General features: G+C 45.3%; 1 protein-coding gene across 2 annotated transcripts in view; it reads right to left on the reverse strand.

Moving 5' to 3' along the window:
* The window catches only part of TBL3 (transducin beta like 3), a 175,756-nt gene extending 170,514 nt beyond the window's left edge, over positions 1 to 5,242 (reverse strand). Inside the window, exon 1 of one of the 2 annotated variants that reach the window (XM_086940511.1) lies at positions 5,164 to 5,242. Coding sequence is in view for 1 of the 2 variants with exons in the window: in XM_086940510.1 (XP_086796636.1) it covers positions 4,091 to 4,119 (29 nt within the window). In the remaining variant the exon portion in view is untranslated. Of the gene's footprint in view, positions 1 to 4,090; positions 4,240 to 5,163 lie in introns of those variants that run through there. The other variant, XM_086940510.1, reaches the window with a different exon arrangement.
* Between the last annotated feature and the right edge of the window lie 20,087 nt (positions 5,243 to 25,329).

The raw sequence follows: 25,329 nt of genomic DNA on the forward strand, positions 1-25,329 counted from the left end.
CCTCTGCGTTTGATATGGTCAATAGAACTAAGCTCTGGGGAAAATTACTTGACATGGGCCTGGATAGATCCATAGTCAATTTATTGGCTGACCTCCACTCTGGCCTTACCGCTAAAATTAGAGTATCTACTAATGGAAGGTGTACAGATGTTTTTGCGTCTGAAAGGGGAGTCAGACAGGGTTGCATACTGGCACCACTGTTGTTCACGTTATATGTGAACGCCCTGGAGCCTGCCCTCAGGGGCGTTACAAGCGACATCCCACGTGCAGGGGAACAGGGAATACCAGTTCTCCTTTACGCGGACGACGCTGTTCTTCTTGCTCGAACTGGGGTGGGGCTTCAACGACTCCTGGATGCCTTTGAATCCTTTATGGGTTCCCTTGATCTGAAAATAAATGCGAAAAAATCACAGGTTATGCTTATGGGCCTGGCCTCAAGGAAACCTTTTCATAAAACCTTTTTCTGTGGGCAGGAAAAGCTTGCACGCGTCTCCTCTTTTCCCTACCTGGGGATCACTTTTGATGAGAAAGGTAGCTGGGGTCCTCATGTAAAAAGCAGAGCAGCCATGCTGGCCAGAACATCCGCTGCCCTCCATGGGTTCTCTAAAAAACTGGGGGGTAGGCCAATTGCAGCTGTCAGTAAAATATACAAAGCTAAATGCATTTCAGTTGCATCATATGGTGGCTCATTGAGGGGTCATAGGGGAGTCGATCCCATACAGACAATGGAAAATAAATTTTTTAGATCTGTTTTGGGCGTCCCACAGTCAACCCCGTCCTATACCGTTCATATGGAACTGGGGGAAGGCTACATCTCAGATCTGATTAGAATTGCACCTTTAATCGCCTGGCTCAGGATGTGGCTTAATACAGAAATTCCTCTAAATCATACCATAATGAGGGACTGTTTGACCCTAGATAATGTACATAGGATTAGGTGGTTGATGTACATTAAGGATAGTTTTTCGAGGTTGGGGAGGCCTGAACTATACTCTGTTATTGATTCTATAACATCCAAAGATATTGCTCACACCAAGGTGGCTATGAAGGAGCTCCTATCCCTGGAGAGGGAAGAAACTGAGCTGAAGAAACCCTGTGTCAGGGCCAGCTTATTGTTAGCTATACCCAACGGTCCTGACAGTTACCTTAATGTGGTGACCCACCCCTACCACAGGTTTATTTTAACTCGTTTTAGATTTAATTTGATACATTTTAACTTGGGTTTTTACCCCGTTTGGAGTACCCCTGAAAAGGCAACCCCCTGTTCTTGCGATCATTTCTCTGAGCAAAGTACTATGCACTTTATAATGTTCTGTAGTTATTACAATGAAGCTCGGAAATGGTTTCTTGTACCTATACTCAAGGAAGCAGGATTTATTTTAGTCAGACCTGCTCTTATTTATTTTCAAATGTTACAAACTCCCAGGATTATGTTTCATGTGGCCAGTTTCCTGGTGAGAGCTATAAGAAGCAGGAACATCAGACTTAAAAACGTGTCTACCTCCTTTTGTAGTATAGACCTGCACACTAGTTAGTCTGTCTGCTGGTGACCATTGGTCAAGAATTTTTAGAATGCATTGTAACAGGGCTAGTAGTTGCCTTTTCCTAACATTCAGATGGGGACACACTTAGTAATTTTTAAACCTTTTTTGCACTTTAGCACCTAGCACTTTAGCACTTTGCACTTTGTATCAATTTTTTTTAGTTACGAAATGTAACATGGTGTACGTTGGTTTTTTAACATGTTAACCGTAAAATGTTTTTTAACTATTCTTAATGTATTTGTCGTTTGTGACTTTATGTATATATTTGCCATTGTCTTTGTATGATATCAAGTTATCGCAATAAAGTATTTTGACTGACTGACACTACAGGTGGTGGTTCCACTGCGCAAATGTATTTTGTGAGCAGAGTCCAGTATTCCTACTTCTTACTACCTTCTGTCACCTCCCCTATTTGGCTAATCTCTTCAACGGTAAACTGGATTTCAGCACACTACTCGCCAAAACATAGTCAACAAAACTATTAAGAGATTGCAGACTTTTACCAAAAATAAACAATTGTAGGTCTACTGCCTGAGAAAAAACAACAATAAAAATACATGCACAAGCCTACGTACCAGCCCCACTCAATAGAGTCTGCAAACTCACAACTGCACCAAGAAAAGAAGTGGCGTGGATGGCATTATATTTAACCTCAAGCACAGGTTCACTGACAGTAATGTGGCCTTCATAATTCACATGAAGAAAACAAACTATATATTTGTCTGCCACTATATGCGGTTATCCTTCCTCATCCAAAAGATTCTTCAGAATTCCATCGTCCTGATCCTTCCTCTTCCCGGGGATTCGTATGAATTCCATCTTTCTGGGGGTGTTACTAGGCTCTCATTCTTCAGGGTAATTATGTTTACAAGCAGGGAAGCATAAATCTATAAACAAGGGATGATATAAGTCTCCCTCACGGTAAGGCACTGTTTTGCTTCCCCCTCTGGGGGTGCCATGATCTGTGGGGTGTTCTGACCCCACTCCTTGGAGTGTTGTAACTTGTACCCTGGAAGAAAGAGGCTAAAGGAAGGAACGGCATTAGAGTGCATAGAAAAAAAGTATGGCCGGCCAGCCATGAAAGGGGGGAGAATCCGGAAGAAAGAGTCGAGAGAAGAGAGACGGGGAATGGGGTAGACGTGGTATGGGGAACAAAGAGGCTAAAGGAAGGAACGGCATTAGAGTGCATAGAAAAAAAGTACGGCCGGCCAGCCATGATTAATTAGGGGAGGAGAAGCCGCAGAGCGCACGCTGGGCGAAGCCCTTTGATGTGCTGTGCGGCCGTAAATGCAATTAGAAGGGAGGGAGGCTGATGCGCGTACTTGTTTGGTCACGTGATTCACGTGAACTTAAAGAAAACCGCACGAACGAAACCCTTGGTTTCACAAGCGTTTTGAGGACATGAATTCTCGCTCCGCTCAATGCGCGCATAGGTCGCGAGACCTAAAAATGTGCCTTAAGCTTTAGCTGTGGCCTAAATGAGTGCCCCCCATTCTCAGCTTCCCAATGCAGCCGGGCTTACTGTTCACATCTCCAGCGGCAGTCGAGTAAGTCACTCAGCTGGTTATAATTAAATTATGAACATCTTCCAGACAGCTTTATTTATTTTCCATAATTGTGGCTAGACTTGATAAATGAAAGTCGTCTAACAATTATTTCTTATGGTTTGCAGCAGTTGACTTAGGGTTTCTTGATGCTCAAATGAGGAACATTTCTGATATTTATGCGTTTCCCTTGTCCTCATTGCTTGATTTTGCTCGTGTCACTCAGTCATTTAAATGTCACTCATAATTACACTGAAATTATGAAAATGTCACAAATAGAACTCTGAAACCTTGACAGATATGCACCTCACTGCCATCCCCTCACTTCTTGAGTTCTGCAAGGCCTAACTCTTCGTATAAACACCACCTCCACCTACAAACCTGCACAAGCGCCTGGATACCCTCTCGGGTGACTACTGTGTGATACAAATCAATATAACACAACATAACTACCAATGCACTCAGATCTCACTTCGAGCAATGAAGTGCGCTCTCTCTCGGATGTACAACAGTCATCGCTGTGCTACTGTACTCTCTCCTGCCATGGTATTGTGCTCCCTCCCATATGCTCGTTGTTCTTATCCTCTTCTAGACGTGCTCCATTACCTCTCCCAGAGGGGTAAACTTAGCTTTCAATGGTGCTGTGACCCAGAAATGCTTGTTTTTTCTCCAAAGTGGAGAGGATGAGGCGTTAGGGCCAGAGCGGCTGACTTTGAAACAGGGGGTGCAGATCTGCTGCGCTCCCTATCTCCCAACTATATTGTGCTGTAATGGAATTTCATTTCTATAGCTCTTTCGGGCACTGCAAGCCTCCCCCAGCAATAGAAGTCTTTCTGCTTCTACAAATAATGCTATACCGCCCCCTCCCCTTTTTACAGGAACGTCATGGGTAGTCTCTTAAAAGTCCTGAGCTCCCTCCCACAAAATAGTACTAATTTGCATTTCCCTGGAGAAATGCGCGTTCATTCTGTATTCATTTGCCCACATTCTCCCACAGCTCACTTGGTTTTGAACTGCACATTGCTGGCCATGCTTTTGCGCTCTCTTCTTTCATAGATTCCAATTTCCACCAGTGTCTCCAAAGATTAACAGCTCCACTGTTCAAACCATGTGTAGCTTCTGCTTCATTTCCGGCGCCGCATGATGTTGTCATTGATTTCCCTGTAGCTGGAACGCATCGCCACACCCCAGCAGTCAGGCTGCAGCAGCCAAATCGATCGACCTCGTAGATAATTGGCGGCCATGTTGAAACAGGAAACATTCACTCCCGCTTTAGGGAGTTTAAGAAATGAGAATTTCTGAGTATGCTGAATTAACTTACTAAACTGCCTGTTTTTAGTTATATCTAGTAAGCATTGGACACATTATTTTCTATTCATTATTTTTAAAAGTTAATTACAAATAATATATCCATTTTTTTAACAATATTTTGGAAGGTGCTCCTAATTTGACTCATTTATTCACCTAAAATTGCTTTCGGATTGAATTTGGACTAAAGCCATTCCTAGGCTTTACCTTTCAGAACACCAGAATGGTGTCATCTGCTCCATGGATCAAAATTAAAGAAGCCTGCGTCGGTCATATTTGATCATAATGGCAACTATCACTTTGTATATGTATATGTATAGGCATTTATATAGCGCACTACTTACCCGTAGGGTCCCAAGGCGCTTCGACCGCTGCAAAACCCTTCCTGGCTTCCCTGAGAGATGGTCCCTTAATGGGTATCTCCAGGGTGAGACCAGGCATCCCCGGCGGTCTGGTGGGGCCGTTAGTGAAGATGAGGCAAGCTAATGCCCAGAGTTGCCGAGTGTGATCGCTGATCAGAGTGAGCACCGAGGCGAGAGAATTATCGAGTCCGCTGACCCTGGTCCAGAAACCTGCCGCGCCGGGAATCGAACCCTGGTCCCGGGCCGTCCTCTGCTCTCGGGTCTGCCGCCTCTAACCAGTGAGCCACACTACTTCACTAAAATGCACTTTCAACCACATTGCGGAAATTGGAACTATAGTGTCAAAGTCAGTGCTTTAAATTTGCGGTGCTGAGTACCGGCACTTTTAATTTTGAGAGGGAGTACCTGTTCTTCTCAAGAATGACGTCATACTTTTAATTGAAGAGTACCGGTGCTTCTCAGAAACCAGCAGGCAGACGTCCCGTTTTCCCAGGTGTAGTATCGTGGGATGCGTTCTAGTGTTCCAGCATGTTGTATCACACAGAGAACATCCACCCACCACAGGCGTCATCAGTCAGATGACCCTGCAAATAACAAGCATTGGAAATGCAATAGGTCTCGCATTAGGAAAGTTTGAGCTATTGGTCTTATAAATGACTTTTTTTTAATTTATGTGTTGTTTTTTAAAATAGCTACAATAATAGCTTTGTCATTTACAATGCCAATAGTTATAACTTTCACAAATGGGACACCTTTAGCATTTGTAATGCAATATGTTTTGTGTTTACATGACTTAGATGTATTGATTTTACAAATAACAATGGCTTTTAATTTTTTTAAATAATTAATACTTAAATAATTTATTTAATTTGTTATGTCAATAGCTTTAAGTTTTGTAAATAACTTTTGTGAAGATTATGTTCAGTGTTTTTTATTGTTTAGAAAATCCAAGAACAGAAGTGAAAAAATAACATCTTTTTGTGATTTGTAATAAAGCTTGTAATCTTGAAAACTGCTTGAAACATTGAAAGAACATATTTGAACCAGTGATGCTGTGGTGGTGCTGATTGATGCTGTGGTTGCGCTGAGTGATGCTGTGGTTGCGCTGAGTGATGCTGTGGTTGCGCTGAGTGATGCTGTGGTGGTGCTGAGTGATGCTGGGGTGGTGCTGAGTGATGCTGTGGTGGTGTTGAGTGGTGGTGTGGTGGTGCTGAGTGGTGCTGTGGTGGTGCTGAGTGGTGCTGTGGTCGTGCTGAGTGATGCTGTGGTGGTGCTGAGTGATGCTGTGGTGGTGCTGAGTGATGATGTGGTGATGATGAGTGGTGCTGAGTGGTGTTGTGGTGGTGCTGAGTGGTGCTGTGGTGGTGCTGAGTGGTGCTGTGGTGGTGCTGAGTGGTGCTGTGGTGGTGCTGAGTGATACTGTGGTGGTGCTGAGGGGTTGAGAGTGTGTGTGAGGGTGAGAGAGGGTGAGTGAGGGTGTGTGAGGGTGGGGGGTGTAAGGGTAAGGGTGAGGGAGGGTTAGGGAGGGTGAGTGGGTGTGTGAGGGGGTGTGAGGGTGAGGGTATGTGAGGATGAGGGGGTGTGAGGTTGAGGGGGTTTGAGGGTGAGGGTGTGTGAGAGTGGGGTGTGTGAGGGTGAGGGTGAGTGAGGTGTGTGAGGGTGAGGTGTAAGTGAGGGTGAGAGGGTGGGTGGGGGTAAGTGAGGGTGAGAGGATGAGAGGGTGAGAGAGGGTCAGGGGTGCGAGGGTGTGTGAGGGTGAGGGTGTGTGTGAATATAAGCCCATGGGGGCGGCATGATAAACACACGTATTACGTCTTGCGAACTAGCGAGTTCCCAATAAAGTTTTTTGTTCAAGATCTAAAGCTTTACAGCAGTCAACTGATTACAAGCAGTCTGCAAAGGGCATGAAACTAGGACAGCCCGTGTTAGTTTTATTTGACCCGCAGTATACCGCACTTGCAATACCCCATGTAAAATGAATACTCAACAATGTACTAACTGAGACAACTGTATCCGATGTATTATGGCAGAATATTATTTGTAAATACGTCTGTGTCCACTGTTACGATTGTTAAGTTTGTACCATTATGAAGTCTGTCTTCACTGTTGACACCCAGGTGTGTCACATGATTAATTTAAACATTTTGTTTTTGTGCATTCACATTACTCGGTTTCAAGGAGCAGCCGCTCCGAAACGCGTAGAGTGACTACAATAAAGAATCACACATAAGGATATCGTATGGCCACGGTGTGTTGTTTTCATTGATTTGGGATGATAACACTGTTTGGATACGTAGGGGCTTGCAACCCCACCACGGCCCGCCATTGCAAGCGGCGTGGATTTCTTTCAACAGAATTGTTGGATTGAGTAAAGAGTAACCTCTGCCCACCCCTGTACTCGAGAAGGACAGTGCAGCTAGGACCCTCAATCCTGGCACCAGCAACAATGGAGTTGCGGAACAGGGACGCCTGAACAAATACCACAGGTGAGGGTTCAAGCACGCTTGCCGACAGCAGCACCAGTGTAATTAAAGACGAGAAGGGGCAAATGGAGTCTGAAAACTGACGGCGGAGTTGATCTTCAGACATCCTTAGAGCGTGAGCGGGTTTTACAGTGCATAAGTTTCAAGAAATACACTATAATGGCAATGTGTCGTAATGCGAAAAGATGAGGCTGAACTACCCGATAAAACAAATATCAACACTTCGAAAACAAGCATACTGGCGCCCGATTAAAAGTACACTGGGGGGAGGAGTGACGCGAGACACAGAGACAAAGTGAAAGCAAGGCCGTGAATAATTAGGGGAGGAGAAATGCCTTTGAAGAGCTGCTGGAGGAGGCACCACGCTGGGGAACAGATGGCTGGCTTTCATGTGCACGCGCTTGCGCATTGACCTAGATTTTCACGAGCACAGCATCAAATCGCCAGTTTGGTGAACTCTGAATAAGCCCCTATATTTCTCGCTAGCTATGCGCAAGCGCATCAGCAGGCGAGCCCTAAAAAGGGGCTGAGCGCTCGTGCTCAGGGCCAGTTAACAAACCATCTACACTGTGTCTGTGTCACCTCATTTAGTTAGTATGAGGGCCTAGGGCCCAAATACCACACCAGGATGGTCCTCGTTTTTGGAGAAGTGTCCCCGTGTCCCGACATTTTTCTCCAAGTGACTCAAATGTCCCTGTTTTCAAACAGTGTGCGGGTTAAACACAGAAATGTCCCTAATTTTCATTGTTCCAGTTGAGCATGCGCGCGCATGCTCTCTTTGCACTGGTTACGGCGTGTGTCGTCACTGAGGTGAGCGCTGTAGCTGAAAGGGAAATCCTTTGAAGAGAGACATTTTCTATCAGGTTTTCCCTTCTCTTTTTACACGCATCGCCACCTACGTCATTGTGCCAGCCATATTTGAACAATTGCATATCTGCAAAACTGAATCTTCACTTGAGGAGGAACTAGTGATATTAAGGTGCAACCCCAGTGTATGAACTTTCTGAACTTCTGTGATCTGTTGAGGCTGTGTGTTTGCTGCTCCCCCAGATGTCCCACCTAGAAGTACACGAAACAGAAACGTTAAAGTATATCTGAATGTTAGGATGAGTGTCCGATAACACATGTGGTGATGACGTCCCCAACATCCTTCTCAAGCTCCAACCATTCATTTCTACCAGCTCCAAGATCAGAACAGAAATCCTGTGTTCTTCATATCAAAGCTATGACTTGACCGTTTGACTGCCCTTTCAGATCACAGCAAACTGCTTAGCTGGAAAGGACTTAAAGGAGCAGTATTAATGCCTGTGGAGGAGGGGAGCAGCGCTGCTCGAGCTTTTTGCTCAGGTCTTCTCACTATTGCGCTATGATATGATACCAATGGCTAGAGTGCACTATACATACCCCAGTAAGGTAACATGACATTCCAGCAGTGACCACACAAATGTGTGAGGACTGTATGGTCGGCCAGCCTTTGCGACCCTTAAGACCCTAAGGCAGTAATACCTGGAGAGAAGTGTTTTTCTTACATTGGTCCATGGCTGACCTTTGGCAATTTAGCATTCCGCAGTTTACCTCCCATGCTTTTCTGTCATAAGCAACTAAGCAACATTAGTGAGTTGTACTTTACGTGGTGCCAGCTATAGAAACGAGCATTGATAAAGCTAGTAAATCTGGCGTTTGCTAGCCTGTGATGTTTTATTGTTTTTTGGCAAATATATGCTATAGTCCTTAAAAGTGTAAATGTAAAAAAAAGTACTAATGCTGCTGCGTAAAGGAGAGGGTTGCAAATAAAAGACCTAAAATTTGTTGTCTGTAATGCTTCATGTCGGTCTGTGGAGGGAGCTGTCATTGTAGTCCTTTTTCTATGTCTATGACAGCTGTAAAATAGTCCTACTTTTATGTCGATGGTTACTGCAAACCATAGTCCTACTTTTATGTCTATCACCTGTCCCGGTTTTTTTGGTTTTGAGAATCTGGTCACCCTATACCCTGTTCTTCTATTTTTCATTTCAAGCACTGGTCAAAGTACACAAAGTGAATAGAGGCAGTGCTGGAATAAACATTATTTGCGTTTTCAAGAAACGCTAGGTAAGAAAACATTCTGGAAATCAATTTTGTTAATCTGGTAAAGGAAAAAGAGAATCAAAGTCAAGGGTTTCCACATCCCAAACCTTTTTACAAGAAACCAAGCAAAGTAACATTGTGAGTTTAGTGAACAGTTGTGTGCTGGAAAGGTATTTATTGTCTGGCCACCGATAAAGGAAATTGAGGACAATATTAACATCCCATAGCTCTCAAAACCTAGGTTGAGGGGGATTGGACATCCTGTTACCTCGCACGAGTTTGCAAACATAGCTGCCAAGGTTTCAGATGACTTTGAGTGGAATTTTCATAATTTCAGTGTAATTATGAGTGACTTGTCACAACTATGAGTGACAATTTCTCGTGAGCAGTTAATGCAAGGTAGTAGTGTAGTAGTGCTAACTTCTCGCACCCACCAACCACAAGGACTCAGGGTAACCTCACCAACAAGCAGAAAGAACTTGTCTACCTATAAAAAGTGTTTTTTCGTGTTTGAGCTCAGAACTGCTTCCCTGGACAAACCGTGCACCTATTACCCCTATGTACGCACCATATTACAGAGGGAATCATTTATGGGGTAGAGGTTGCAGCCGCAGGGATCCTGCAGCGCTATCGTTACAAGGGGATTCCAGCCATCGGTCCGAGGTGAAGGAGTGCAGGGGTGGTAGTGGTAGACAGTGCTGATATTATAGACATAGATGGAGCGTGTGGGAGACAGTGCTTGTCGGCTAGTGGTAGGAAGGAACGCGAGAAAGAGCCAGGGATGACTAAACGGCAGCTTTCTAAAATGATGCTTGAACGGGCCCCCTCTCAAACCTACTAGGTGTGCAACCTTGGGCCCAGAGCCCTGCCTGACAGCTGCTCTCAGGGTGTCAAGGCTAGGAAATTACTGGATCCTCATTGCACCTCAATGTTCGCTCTCTTCACAGGTTTTGGGGGAGGCAGCCTCACGTCAGCAGGGGGACATCATTCATGTACCCCCTCCAAATCCCATCTCCAGCGGTGAAGAATAAAAGGAAAGTGGTCGAGACCCCAAAAAGCAGTGCAGAATTGGTCCTCACTGACCTGCCTGGTTGTCAAGTCTTCACTTCACTTCACCTTGGGGTGGAGTGGGTGGGAACGGTGGGGCTGCTAATAGTACTATGTCCCCGAATCATCAAAGCTCCAGGCGATATGCCCCTCATCACCGGTCTGGCCCCCCGTCTCAAGTGATTCCACAGTAAGCACGTCAGCATATACTGTATCTGGTATTGACACTTGGGCTGGTTGACTCTTTACTCAGCACCCACCTTACAATGGAAAGCAGCACCTCTGTCCTGGACCATTCACGCACAGCCTGAAGCACCCCGCAAATGTCACTGCCTAGGGCCTGGCACAGCGAGACTGGGCAGCGCCTTTGACTAGGTGTCACAACTGTCCGCCTCTCTCAGCAGCAATGGCTACAGGTTCAAGGCCCTGGGGCCTACCTGCCGCCGGACTGCTGCGGTCTTCTAGGGTCAATTAGGAGATAATGAGCTGAGGCCCACTGGGCCATTGAGCAGTCCTCCAGTTGTGGTACGGCCGCCCTGGGGCGCAATCTCCTCTCGCTGAAGAAGTTCCTCACTGGAGCCTCTCTGCCGGCTATAGGTTTTCTTTCTTTTCACCGGTCCTGTGGGGTTGGGTTCGGTCCACACCCTGCCCCACACAGGACCCTGGGAGTCACCCCCAGTTTCTGTGATTCCACCAAGGCCAGCATTTCCAGTATCTAGCAGGACAGTATGCGGGCCCACATCAGAGCTTTATATCACACATCCGAAAGGCCTTCATCTTGGCCACACCCCTCGCCAATTTGTTCTTATAATGTACACATTTCTATTGCATAATTAGATACGGTTGAATGCTTTTGGATCGGAGACTCTTTCCTCTCCAATTGTCAGATGGGGAGAGATCAGGGCAGACTCGTCTAATCTGTTTAGCTGCTCTGGCATGAGGCAGGTGAAACTCACAGAGCAACTGTTTACGTTATTTATCGGGTGTGATAAATAGTGCTTTCTAAGAGTTTGTGGGGAACAACATGCAGATTTTGGTGTTTAACACACCAAAATCCACATGATACACTAAATATCATATGCATTTCCACTGTTAACATTCAGCAGGAAATGTATCAAAGCTTGAGGTATTTAATATTTAATGCATCCAATAATTATCAGATGCTTTCAATACCTGCCAACCCGTAATTCCGACCCTTGCGTAAACAGGGGTTTAAACAGGGGCGGTGGGTGACATTTCAAAGTGGTGGGGCGCAAAGCGATTTGCATACTGCACCGTAGCGAGCGAGCGCAGCGAGCGAGACCGACACCCAAAAGGGGGGTTTGGGGGGATAACCCCCCCCAAGAAAATTTTGAAAAAAAAGAAGAAAAATCGTGCATTTTCAAGCAAATTTGAGAAAGCAGGAAGGTTAATAAAGCAATTGTGAAAGTGCAGTTATTACATTAGTAGATGGCATAACATAGGTAGCTGCTTATTCAGTATAACCACAGAGCTTCATACATTCCGTCCTATTAAGCTCAGGTGCTGAATTCAGACTATAAGACTTTCATGAAAATCTCAGCTCTAAGAGTAGAAGAAGTTGCACAGCAGTTGGGAAACAGCCTTCACAAAGCATTAGGAAAATGAGAGGCAATTACTTGAAAGCAAACTGAAAGCAATGCATCAAGTAGTAACTTAAAGCAATGCATCCAGCAAAACAGTGCATGCAGTCACCCATACAAAAGTAAACTAAAGCAAGAGTGAACCTGTGAACCTTCACTTTGAAAGCAGGGTGTTAGTCAACAGGCCAGTCACATACATTTAAACTGAAGAAGAGTACACTTCAGCATGCAGGCACCAACATAAAAGCACCAAGCAAGTCAAAAAATGAAAGCAATACATCCAGCAAACTAGACAGTGACTCAAAAAGTAAACTGAAGCAAGTGCAGACTGAAAGGAATGCGCAGTCATAAGTCAGAAAACCAGTCACCCAGAAAACCAGACCAGCACACCAAAGCATCCCACCCCTGATTGGATGGCAGCTGTGCTCTTAGGGTCACCCCTCAGTTTTTTGGCAGGGTTGAGCACCCCCAGTTTTACGCCCTCTGCGACTGAAGGGGAGACAGGCAAAAGGGGTCATAATGGGACATCTGGCACAGCCACTTTGTAATCGAGGTCACCCACCCACCTCAAGACTGAGTTACAGGCTGATCTTAAATCTTTAAACAACCACAAGGGTCTCCAGCTAGATGGTTCTTGAGCCAAAGGAGTCCTCAGCTCACTGGTAATCTTTACATCGCGCCTGAGATGACATGACAATGTCCCTTAATCCGGAGCAACTGTGGGGACTGGTCTGGATCTGACTTGGTACGAGCAGGATACAAAAAGTAACGGGCAGGTGGTAACCCACTTCAAGTGAAGGAGCTGTAAGGAACCTAAGTGTACTGGTGTTCATACCACTTACAGGGCAGCTCTGGCTTTTCTCAGGGTGGGTGTCAGCTGTGTGATGAAACCAGCATGTGAAGCAGTTACCTCAAACAAACTAAAACCAATGCACTCATCAAGACAAGGAGTTACATGAAATCAAATAGAAAACCACCATCAAGCCAGGTAGTCACCTAAAGGCAAATTGAAGTGACTGCACACTATGGGAAGTGCACTTCACCAGCCAGCCTATTACACTAAAGGAAAATAAAAGCAATGCTTCCAGTAAACAAGACAACATAAATTGAAAATGTTTCCCCGCAGGACCAACAGTCACAAAAAGTAAAGAAACAGAATGAAGTCAGAGGCACTCCAGGAATCCAGGTAGTCACACAAAATCATAACTGATTGAGAAAACTGTGTACTGAAAACGATTGCAAATAAGACAATTATATCAGAACAAACTAGTCACAGGGAAATAAACGCATGCACCCATCAAGCCGTGCATCACAAGTCAGCAAACGGAATCGAATTAAACCAGCAATACTTGGTGTCACTCAAAAGCAAGTATAAAGTGCACTTCAGCAAGCAGGTCAGCCACATTAACAGGAGACTTTCGAGGATACACCCCTAAAAGTCATAGAATCAGTTGCAAAAAAAACAAATGCACTCCAGCAACATAGGAAGTTGAATGAACACCGCTGTACATAACAGCACTGTACATAACGCACACATTACACAGAGACTAGCAATCATAGGTGTGTAAAACAGTGTATGGGACATGTTATATAAGACAAACGTGGCTGACTGCTTCGTCTGCGTTCTCCCACATTGCCCTGTCCCTTTTCTCCACACACCCCAAAAAGCCCAGCTCCTTTTTCTTTTCTCGTTTTCCTCTTCGTACATTTATTTAGGTTTTATTATGGCGAGGTCTCGATTTTCCTTCCTATTGCTCTACTGGCTGCCTTCCTCAACTCTTTGTGAAGCCAAGCCCTCCATGTCACCCCTTACTTTCAGGGTTACCTCTGCCTTTTTCCCCTAAAGCATAATAAACGCATGCTCTCCCTATTACCATAACTGATGCCCGTCTCCCTTTGCCATTGACACAAGGTCTCCTTTCCATGGACCACTCTATCCATCTCATCACTAAAACCACTGCCCTCTCTGTTAAGGCCCATGTCTCCATCTCACCACGAATGCTCCTCAGAGGCGTGATAAAAACTGTGCCCACTCCCCTCCCGGAACACGATGAGGAGCCCCCGATTCTCCCATGTCTCCAAATATATTCAGTGGCCTTGGGCAGGAAGCCCCGCACTCCATGAAGCGTAGCAGGGGCCTGCCTGACGCCCCGGTCTTCCTTTCTCTATTAATGCCCGTCTCCCTCTTACAGTGCCCCCCTCGCCTTCTCTCTCCGCTGACGCCCTGTCTTCCTTCTACCATTAACTCTCCCGTCTCCCTCCTACTGTTAACACCTTTCCCACTCACTAGTCACGCCCTGCCTGCTTCTCGCTCCCCATAACTGCCCTGATGCCTCTCTCTCACCACCACTAATGGCCCTGCTGCTTCTCTCTCACCATTAATCGCCCTGCTACTTCTCTCTCACCATTAATCGCCCTGCTGCTTCTCTCTCACCATTAATCGCCCTGATGCTTCTCTCTCACCATTAATCGCCCTGCTGCTTCTCTCCCACCATTAATCGCCCTGATGCTTCTCTCTCACCATTAACGCCCCTATTGCCTGAAAGCGTCATTATTACCTGGAAGAACCTGCGGCGTGAGTGGACTCCAGAGATTCTGAGTTCAGCAAGAGGCTTCGGCTCTTAAGAGTCATAGCCCTTTCCCACCCTCTGAATAGTAGTAAATGCCATACGACACTCTGCACATTTGTATATACTGTAGCAATATGCACATATAGTCTTTTCAATCCATTCCAAATTAATATCATAAAGTTATAGGCTGGCCTGACAATTCGCATCCCAGTAGCTCCATCCTTAAAGTGCAATGTCTTCTGCACACCTGTGGAAACAGCCGTACGTACTGCGCTTCTACTGGAGGTGTGAACGAATTTACGTAGGGAGTGTTGTTGTCCACATTTCCACGGAACACCTATAATGAGAGCACAGACAATCACTTTATGTTGCCCTAAATTTTCATTTAAAGAGTTGCAGCATGTCTCAATCTTCACTGATGGCTAAATATCCTGCCTCTGTGTATTGTCCTCCCTGCCCTGGCTGCACCCCTCTGACCCACGCCTGCCTCCTGCTTACACCCCCTGCCCTGGCTGTACACCTCTGACTGCAGCACAGCTCTCCCCTCTACCCCGCCCCCTGCTTGCACCCCTGTCCTGCTGCACCCCTCGGACTGAAGTACAGCTCTCCCCTCCATCCCGTCCCCCTAATTGCCCTCCCTGCCCTGGCTGCACCCCTGTGACCCACACCTGCCCCCTGCATACACCCCCTGCCCTGGCTGTACACCTCTGACTGCAGCACAGCTCTCCCCTCTACCCCGCCCCCTGCTTGCACCCCTGTCCTGCTGCACCCCTCGGACTGAAGCACAGCTCTCCCCTCCACCCCGTCCCCCTAATTGCCCTCCCTGCCCTGGTTGCACCCCTGTGACCCACACCTGCCCCCTGCTTACACCCCCTGCCCTGGCTGTACACCTCTGACTGCAGCACAGCTCTCCCCTCTACCCTGTCCCCATGCTTGCACCCCTGTCCTGCTGCACCCCTCGGACTGAAGCACAGCTCTCCCCTCCACCCCGTCCCCCTAATTGCCCTCCCTGCCCTGGCTGCACCCCTGTGACCCACACCTGCCCCCTGCATACACCCCCTGCCCTGGCTGTACACCTCTGACTGCAGCAAAGCTCTCCCCTCTACCCTGTCCCCATGCTTGCACCCCTGTCCTGCTGCACCCCTCGGACTGAAGCACAGCTCTCCCCTCCACCCCGTCCCCCTAATTGCCCTCCCTGCCCTGGCTGCACCCCTGTGACCCACACCTGCCCCCTGCATACACCCCCTGCCCTGGCTGTACACCTCTGACTGAAGCACAGCTCTCCCCTCCACCCCCGCCCTCCCCTGCTTGCCCCCTGTGCTGGTGTACTCTTCGGACTGTAGCACACCTCTCCCCTCTACCCTCCGACCCCCCTGCTTACACCCCCTGTCCTGGCTGTACCCCTCGGTCTGCAGTACAGCCCTCCCCACACCCCACCCCCACTGCTTGCCCTCCCTGCCCTGGCTGCACCCTTCAGACTGCAGTATAGTCCACCCCCCTGCTTGGCTCGCCTGCTTGCCCCCCTTTCCTGGCTGCACCCCTCGAACTGAAGCACAGCTCTCCCCTCCACCCCGTCCCCCTAATTGCCATCCCTGCCCTGGCTGCACCCCTGTGACCCACACCTGCCCCCTGCATACACCCCCTGCCCTGACTGTACACCTCTGACTGCAGCACAGCTCTCCACCGCTGCTGTTAACAAGCATTGGCATAGCCAATATGTTTTGCTTTTGAGACCTTATAAGTATTTAGTTATGCAGCAGAATATCCTTGGTGCAACAACACCAACTGTTGCATGGCTAAACACTTATAAGGTCCCAAATGCGAGACCTATTGGCTACCCTAGTGCTTGTTTTGCAATGCATTGAGGCCATGGGAAAGAGATTATTACCATAATGCTTGCATTTAACAGCAAAAGGGTTGAAGTTCCTGTATCACTCCTATCATGTATATGTGTTCTCGTATTACAGGTAATCGGGCTTCGCTCCGGTGAGGGTTCTCCATATTATGGTCAGGACCATGCACTTCATCTTGGAAGACTGGCGTTTTACTTTCTGCATTGCTGACTTTAAAAGTGTAATGCACATAAATATATATTATACATATATACATGCAAACACACAATGAGAAAGCATGCTTGTCACGAAAGAGTGAATGTGCATCACATGCTGAGAACTTTTCTCCTGGAGATGCCCGCTGCTTCTACAAATACATTGATTGTGCAGGGAAATTTACAGCAAAGGAACCTGTTCAAATCACCGGGGTTGCCCAAGTTCCCTCCTTGAAAAACGGACCCATGAGCCCCACTACTCTAGTGCGAAGGCAACTAACACACAGTGCGGACAAACACATACGGTTTGCTATTTGTTGTAAGCTACTAATACATAGCTCTGAGGGGGGATAGGAACCACTGTTCGATGCAGACTTGCCCAGAATGTTACCAAATTAACATTTCAAGCTCAGTACCTTCTGCACAAAACTAGCCATGAAATAACACATACGGTAAGCTGAGCAAGCTATAAAACTAGACAACACATAGCAGACTGCTGGAAAACATAACGTGCAATATTAGTTTACACTGCAGACAGAATAGCCTTAAGATGTGCACAAAATCCTCATGAGTTAAGAACCACACCGGTCTATGTGCCTCCCGTTCCAAACAGAGTTTAATTCACACCAGCGATTGCACAAGAGGGGGATATGTAGGTAAAAGAAATATTCCGATTTAGGTGCTGCCAGAAAAGGCACTGAATATTGAAAATGAGCACTAAGTTGTAGTAAATGGACTCGGCAAACACGGCAGGTCCTTGTTTAGAATCTAGATGGCACGCCTAACTACGATTGTGACGAACTTGCCCTTTCTACAGAACACAGTACTTTGTATTACTTTTTCGCTTGGGGGCCACTGTGATTAAAGCAAGCTGGTTTCAAGCAAATGAAGGCGCTGTCAAAGGCAGCTTACAGGTGACAGCCCATGGAGCTATTAGCACGTAGCGCAGGGTCTCATTTCACCATGTTGGGCATTGTACACGACAGGGAACTGTCCCGGACCCTGGTGGCTAATTCCGTTCTGCAAAGGGGAATGCAACATACATCAGATAAACATAACAACACTTGTCGAAGTTTTCTTACCGCCGTCCGCCAACATCCTGTTCCTCCTCGCAGCGTGTGCGTCAACAGTGTGTGCGCCACCCCCCGGGCGGCATCCAATGATGGCTGCTGCGTGCTGGTGGCCAGCCAATCCTGGCGCTGGGGGGGGCACATTTGCTGCTCGCCCTGTTTGCTTTGAAAACCCGGGCTGTGGCACTGGCAGCAGGCGATCAAGTACCCCCCTGGGTCCCGCTGGGGAACTTAGTGCGCATGCTTGAGATAGTAACCAACAATCCCAAGCATGCGCACAGTGCACTACGGTCTGCCTGAGTGTCACTCAAGCTGCAGGCCACCCCCCCCCCCCCCCCCCCCTGCACAATTCCCGGCGGACCGCGGTGGGCTGAAGGCGGAGGCTGATTGGTTGTATTTAAAAAATGTTAAATGTAAAGATAGGATTGCGGCCGGCGGCCGCGATGCGGGTCCATTGTGGCTGGTGGGGCTACGCCCCTACGCCCCAATGGACGCACCGCTGCTGGGTTTAAACACAGATTGGAACACACAGACGAACTCATAAACATCCCCCAGGACGTTTAAGTCCCTATCAATCACAGGAGTACACGTCTAAGGATTACAGGACCACTAAAGAAGCATTAGAGACTAACAGGGTGTCAGGCAGGGGCTAGCAGCAGGGTTCAGTCCAAGTGCAGCTGCCACTGATCAGCCGGGTTCTTCCAGGAAAATGCCTCTTGTAGCTTGTTATGGCTCTGTAGATTACAAAGAAGGTCAACCAACTTACCCTTGGAGTCCACTTCTTTGTCCTGGGTACAAACGGAAGCAGGTCCAGACTCTGGGGGCTCCTCTCAGGTCTCAGACAGCAGGTCCAGTCCTCTGTCCCTCACGGGTGATTTGCAGCGCCTTATAAATGATTGATTGATGGTTCTGTTCTTCCTGATGTAGTATTGTTGGATTTACTGAACCATAATTTTTGCTTATTACGAAATCACATTTTGCGATTCGGTCAATTAAATTTACTATTGTATGTATGCTCCAAATAGCTAGTTCTTGGGGGTTGCTTCCCTAAAATACAGAAAAATTTGACTGCACCAAGACACAATATGATATCTTAATAATCAGGAAGTACATTTTACTAATCACATTCAAATATATTGGAGCTTGCAGGAAGCAAGTGTTGTAACTCTCACGACTGGTTTCTGCCACAATGGCAAGTCAGGAAGGGAAACAGGTGACATTGCTTTTCTAGTTGAGGAATATGTAGCCAATAATCACAAACTATTTGGTAAAGCCTCCTTAACCACCCACAAAGAAGAACATCTGGAGTTGGATACAAAAAGGGGTTAATGCTGTGTGGATTATGATACAGAGTGTGGCAGGGATTTGTAAAAGTGGTGACCCTTGCGCTAGAACAAAAGAGAAGTTGGCAATTAGCAGCAGAGCAGGATTACCAGCAACCACCAGTCAGTCGCGGGGTCTTCCTGTAATCTTGAGTAAGCATTTGTGTCCTAAATTACTCCAAATTATGCAAACAGGTGTAATTGAGTAATTTCGGTAGTTTCGTCTCACAAGAGTAACACAAAATTACTGAAATTACTCCGATTACTGCAGATTAATTAAAACTTTACCCAGATCTACAAAAGACAAGTTAGTGTAAAATATTTTTAAAAAGACATAAACATTTCTTTCCAATTAAACACCTTCATTATAACTGTAACACCATTTTGTGTAAAAAAGGGTTTCATTTGATTTACGGACATTTCACGTGAAAATACATTTTCATTTCCTATGGTTTAAGGAATTTGTAGTACGATACAAATCATGCAGCTTTTAAGTTCCAAAAATAATTGAAACCTCAATGTATGATTTTGTAATAATGCCTGATCGAAAAAGCCAAACTAAACTCATGCTGCATAATCCTGCAAAATACATAATTAAGAATTGAATCATATATTGATCATGCTTCAACTTGAAAATATTTTCTTATGTCATAAACTGCAAAATCCAATTTTTAATATCTCATATAATACACGTTTCTTACAGATATATAAGCAAACGTTACAGAGGGCCATAATGTGAAGAATGTGGATGAGGCCAAGGATTTGGACAAACCCATCAATGATCTGCTTTGTAACTCAGTAGTCTTACATTGTTTCCTGAATACCTGTACTTTATTTATAATTGCACTATCATTTGGAAGTATATTCAGTTTCAGTAGCAGTCCATGTGCATTTTTTAGAACTTATGTGTTATGGCTGAATTGATCTTTTCATAGAATTCAAGTTTTATTTTGGAACCTTTCCTATCTGGACCCCAGGTTATCAGGCTGTTAAAGATCTTTTGTAATCCAGTTTCCTAAACTCATCATCAAACGAAAATGTACTAATTTCCTTAATGATTATTTAGCACACTTATTCAGAAGCTGTGGCACCACATGATTAACAGAATGCACAGTTTCTCTGTCCAATTTATGTTATACTTCTTCTGTAACTCTTCATTACGCCACTTCGTATAACATTATCACTTTTTGCGACATCTGATTGAATTAGAAAGACTTGTGGGACGTGGTCACATTCTATTCTCTACAATATTCAGATCTCTGAATTATGAACTATCAAAACGTAGTCATTATTCAAAACTGTTGACGTTTCCCAAGAACAGGGACGCACAGGGAGGAATCCCTCATAACTCATCCTAAATTATAATAGGTGCATTTCTTCAAATTGTAATTAATTCATTTCGAATTTCTAATCAGAATGATCATACATGTATACACAAATATTTCATCCTTGGCTTCTAATAGGATGTACTGAACGTTATATCAAAGACTTTCTGGGGCCTATATTTATTAAAAAAAACAGCCATCCATGTTTGTCAATAGTTACTGGTATTTCTATATATACAGAATCAGAATACCTGGACAATTAATTGAAACCAAAAAGTATCAGCACATTAATCCAGAGTTTCTAGCAAAATTCCCAAACCTTCCTTGATTCTACCCTTTTTCCTCTGAATTGCTTTTTTGTAATATGACTCAAGGGTTTTTTTTAGATCGAGAATGGCATTTGTGGAAGATTACAATACAAAGACTTGCCTTTAAGGGTGGACAAATTAGTTTGGTTTCTGCTACAAGAGGGCAATCTTGTTCCTACTACATAATATCAGGCAAAGACACTATTTCTAAACATACACCCGATAATGCTATAGGCTATTCGACGCCCTTCGGATGAAAGGAAATTACCTTTGTGCCCATTACAGTCGATTTGTGAGAATGTGATAGAAATTATGTAGAAATGTCTCAGTTGTGTACAGCAGTGATTTCTCCATGGTAGAAAGAACAAAAACAAGCATTTGTAAATGTAAGGTTGCTATTATCAATTTTTTCTGCACTGAAGTCGAGAAACCATGTATAATCTGTTGATTCCAGTGCTTATAGTTTGGTGGCAGTGTAATCAGAAACATGTTGTTAGAGGAGGGAGGATATGTTATGGAGACCAAAAATATTCTGGATAGAAATGACACGGATGATTCTTTGACCGAATTTCCAATTGATATCCCAAATCTAAGTTGGTTGACGCAGAACAAAATGTTGTGGCAGGAACAAGTAATGTTACTTTCCATGTTTTGACCGAAGAGACGTGGTCGGGGGAAGAACGTTCTGATAAGCCAGATGAATACATATGTGTGGGAAAGTTGGCCTTCTATCAAAACATTTTAGGATGAAGTGTGTGCCCTCAAATGTCATATGATGAACTAGGCATTAATGTCGTCTTATTGAACCGAGCAAGTGAAGGGGTATGTGTGGCGATTTTGTTGTGTGTATCTGAATGTCATACTGATATGTCTGTCTGTCATGAAGATATTATAAAAAAATATCATATAGGGCTGTGAATTATTTGTAAGGTAATTATTCATTGAATAGATGCACATTTCAAGAGACAGGGAGTTAGTTCTTGAATCTGCCTTGACCTCAGTATGACTATGCACCTAAGTAAATCAATCAGTATATGGGTTGGACGTTTGATGATCTGATAATTCTGGTGATATCTGCCTTGTGAGAAATCTTGCTGTTCTGCCCACAGTGCTTGACAAGTCAATGTGTGTAAATCACAACAAATGTATATAAAAGTTTATCTACATATCTGAGTCTTCTCTCATTCCTCTGTCTCTCTTTGACTTCATTTTCCCTTTCCTTGGTTATTTATAGCAGCCCCTAAATGGGGGTTACACCTGGTGCCACGACAATTAATAACATTTGCGTGATTTAAACAAATGAGCAGTGAAAACAACACATACAAATGCCACAGAATAACTTTCATAAAGAATAATACAACAGGGGCCCAACTTTATTGAAAGCTTTGTGAAGCAAATATTATATTAAGGCATATGTACAAAATATAAAATATAGCAACCTAAAATATCTTCACCAAAACATTTGTGTTTAGCGATAATACAGCTCATTTGTTTTGGTACCCTTGCAAGTCTATTCAGGTGTCATGCGTTCAAGAATGTCTATGACATCCCACATTTCCTTGAAGACATAGAAAGGAGACATTTCAACTGGTGGAACTGTAATTATGTGTAGAATTCTGCAAGTGTACACTGCATATGAAGGTACTTTTGCACATTTAAATTGTTTTGTTTCCTATCTTTTCTTCTCCATTCTCATTAGGGAAATACACTTACTCCTACTCTTGACAGTGCAAATTTGCTTGCATTTCAGGATAGAAAATGTTCTGCAAATTGTTGGTGAATGCCAACAGACTGACAAGTTAGTAGATGTTCACCAACTTTTACAAAAAAATGCCAATATTTATATGTGTATATGGAAAACTAAGCTATTGCTAATTCTCTCAATCAGGAAAGTGGCTTTCTATGACCAAAGTGAACATTTTGGGCACCTACGTTTATTTGAAGTGATTCATTTTTTGTAAATCTGCACTAGAAATTCAACCTTTATAATAATTATATAAATTCTACACATTGTAATATGGGATTTCCAAGGATTTTGTGACTTTATTCAGTGAACAATAACTTAGTGGTAACTTTCGAACAGTCAGAACATGTCATTTTTCAAGTCATGCAATTGAAAATGAATGTATCCTAAAAATAAATTGAAAAGTCAAGCAAATGATTTCAAATGACAATTATGCTACACAACTTCATTTGTTCTTTTGGCAGTCTTTTTTCTACCTGGAACCACACAAACATGGGCTTGTCTCTTAAAACATCAAATACCTGATATATTTAATGCTTCCTTTGATTTTGAAAGAGTTATATCCCATTCTGGAGCAAACAAGTATTAAACACAAGCAGTTCTTCAACCAACGCAAAGATGAAAGTCAAAACGATTAAAGAAAGAAAGAGAACGGCGTTTGTGATTATATAAATGAAGGATGATGAATGTCAGCACTACTTCACATTTTCTATAGTTAAGGCAAATTTTAATACATAATAAGAGTTTCTGGCACCCCAAGAGCTTTTCCTTAGAATAACGATTTCACATTTATTCTTTATTTCAGAAGAGGCATTACATTTCATAAAATTATATGTGAAGCTTCCAGCCATGTGTAGGTACTATACCAATAAGGGCTCGATTCAGATGGGGTTAGGAAATCTTCCCGATCGAATCGGTTTGGAAATGGTTTCCCACCCACTCGGATCGGGAGAGTCCGACCAACCGAGTATGATGCATCCGGATGCTTTCAAATACAATTTGGTTGGACTCCCATTAACATTTATGGGAGGCTATGTACCTAACACCATCATAATATGGCCCTCGGTCGGGAAAGCGCATAACCAATCTGATTCGGAAGGAGCAAATGCCGTTAGGAGGCCTTCCTAAACGCATCGTAATAGGCCCTAGTTGGGAATGCTTTCCTAACCGCATCGGAATCGGGCCCTAATTGTTGAAACCCACTATCCACTCCTTAAATTATAATAAATGCATCCTCCACATTGTATATACAATTTAAAAATCCTTGTCTACCCTAGAATTCCTCATGTCTGTACAGCAGACATCAGATTTAGCTAGGCAAAGTAACTCAGTATGTGGATTTTACTTTGGCTTTAAAAAAAATTCATACTACAGATTTGATTATTAATAATAAAAAAGCACCCATGCCACAAGAATGGTTCTTAGTAATTAACATCTGCATCCATGTGTCTCTATTGTCAATTTCTTCTTGTGATTTCAATTGAGCATTGTGATGAAAGTTGTGCTGGTGTGACAAAAGGGATTTGACAATGTTGACCAATTAAAGGTGAGAATTTCATCCAAATCAGTAGGTAGATAAATGATTTAGTAATATAAATTACAACATTAATAAAGACAAGCATTAGAAATGCAATAGGTCTCGCAGCATTAGAGTTAGTGCTTTTAGAATTGTTAATGGGTTTTTTTGTAAATCTTTAGCATGAGGGTGAGGGTGGGTGAGTGAGGGTGAGGGTGAGTGAGGGTGGGTGAGTGTGAGTGTGAGTGAGGGTGAGTGTGGGTGAGTGTGGGTGTGTGTGAGTGTGGGTGAGTGTGGGTGAGGGTGAGGGATTGAGGGTGAGGGGTTGAGGGTGAGTGAGGGTGAGGGGTTGAGGGTGAGTGAGGGTGAGGGGTTGAGGGTGAATGAGGGTGAGGGAGGGTGAGGGGTTGAGGGTGAATGAGGGTGAGGGAGGGTGAGGGGTTGAGGGTGAGTGGGGGTGAGTGAGGGTGAGGGGTTGAAGGTGAGTGAGGGTGAAGGTGAGTGAGGGTGAGTGTGGGTGAGTGTGGGTGAGTGTGGGTGAGTGTGGGTGAGTGTGGGTGAGTGTGGGTGAGTGTGGGTGAGTGTGGGTGAGGGGTTGAGGGTGAGGGGTTGAGGGTGAGGGGTTGAGGGTGAGGGGTTGAGGGTGAGGGGTTGAGGGTGGGTGAGGGGTTGAGGGTGAGTGAGGGTGAGTGAGGGTGAGGGGTTGAGGGTGAGGGGTTGAGGGTGAGTGGGGGTGAGTGAGGGTGAGGGGTTGAGGGTGAGTGAGGGTGAGGGGTTGAGGGTGAGTGAGGATGAGGGGTTGAGGGTGGGTGAGGGTGAGGGTGAGTGAGGGTGAGGGTGAGTGAAGGTGGGTGAGGGGTTGAGGGTGATTGAGGGTGAGGCGTTGAGGGTGAGTGAGGGTGAGGGGTTGAGGGTGAGTGAAGGTGAGGGTGAGGGGTTGAGGGTGAGTGAGGGTGAGTGAGGGTGAGTGAGGGTGAGTGAGGGTGAGGGGTTGAGGGTGAGGTGTTGAGGGTGAGTGAGGGTGAGTGAGGTGTTGAGGGTGAGTGAGGGTGAGGGTGAGTTAGGGTGAGGGGTTGAGGGTGAGTGAGAGTAGTTGAGGCTGAGTGAGGGTGAGTGAGAGTGAGGGTGAGTGAGGGGTTGAGGGTGAGGGTGAGGGGTTGAGGGTGAGTGAGGGTGAGGGGTTGAGTTAGGGTGAGGGGTTGAGTGTGAGTGAGGGTGAGGGGTTGAGGGTGAGTAAGGGTGAGGGTGAGTGAGGGTGAGGGTGAGTGAGGGTGAGGGTGAGTGAGGGTGAGTGAGGGGTTGAGGGTGAGGGGTTGAGGGTGAGTGAGGGTGAGGGTGAGTGAGGGTGAGGGGTTGAGGGTGAGTGAGGGTGAGTGAGGGTGAGTGAGGGTGAGGGGTTGAGGGTGAGTGAGGATGAGTGAGAGTGAGGGGTTGAGGGTGAGTGATGGTCAGGGTGAGGGTGAGTGAGGGG

The sequence above is a fragment of the Lissotriton vulgaris genome, chromosome 10 (assembly GCF_964263255.1).
Source record: "Lissotriton vulgaris chromosome 10, aLisVul1.2, whole genome shotgun sequence".
NCBI lineage: Eukaryota > Metazoa > Chordata > Amphibia > Caudata > Salamandridae > Lissotriton > Lissotriton vulgaris.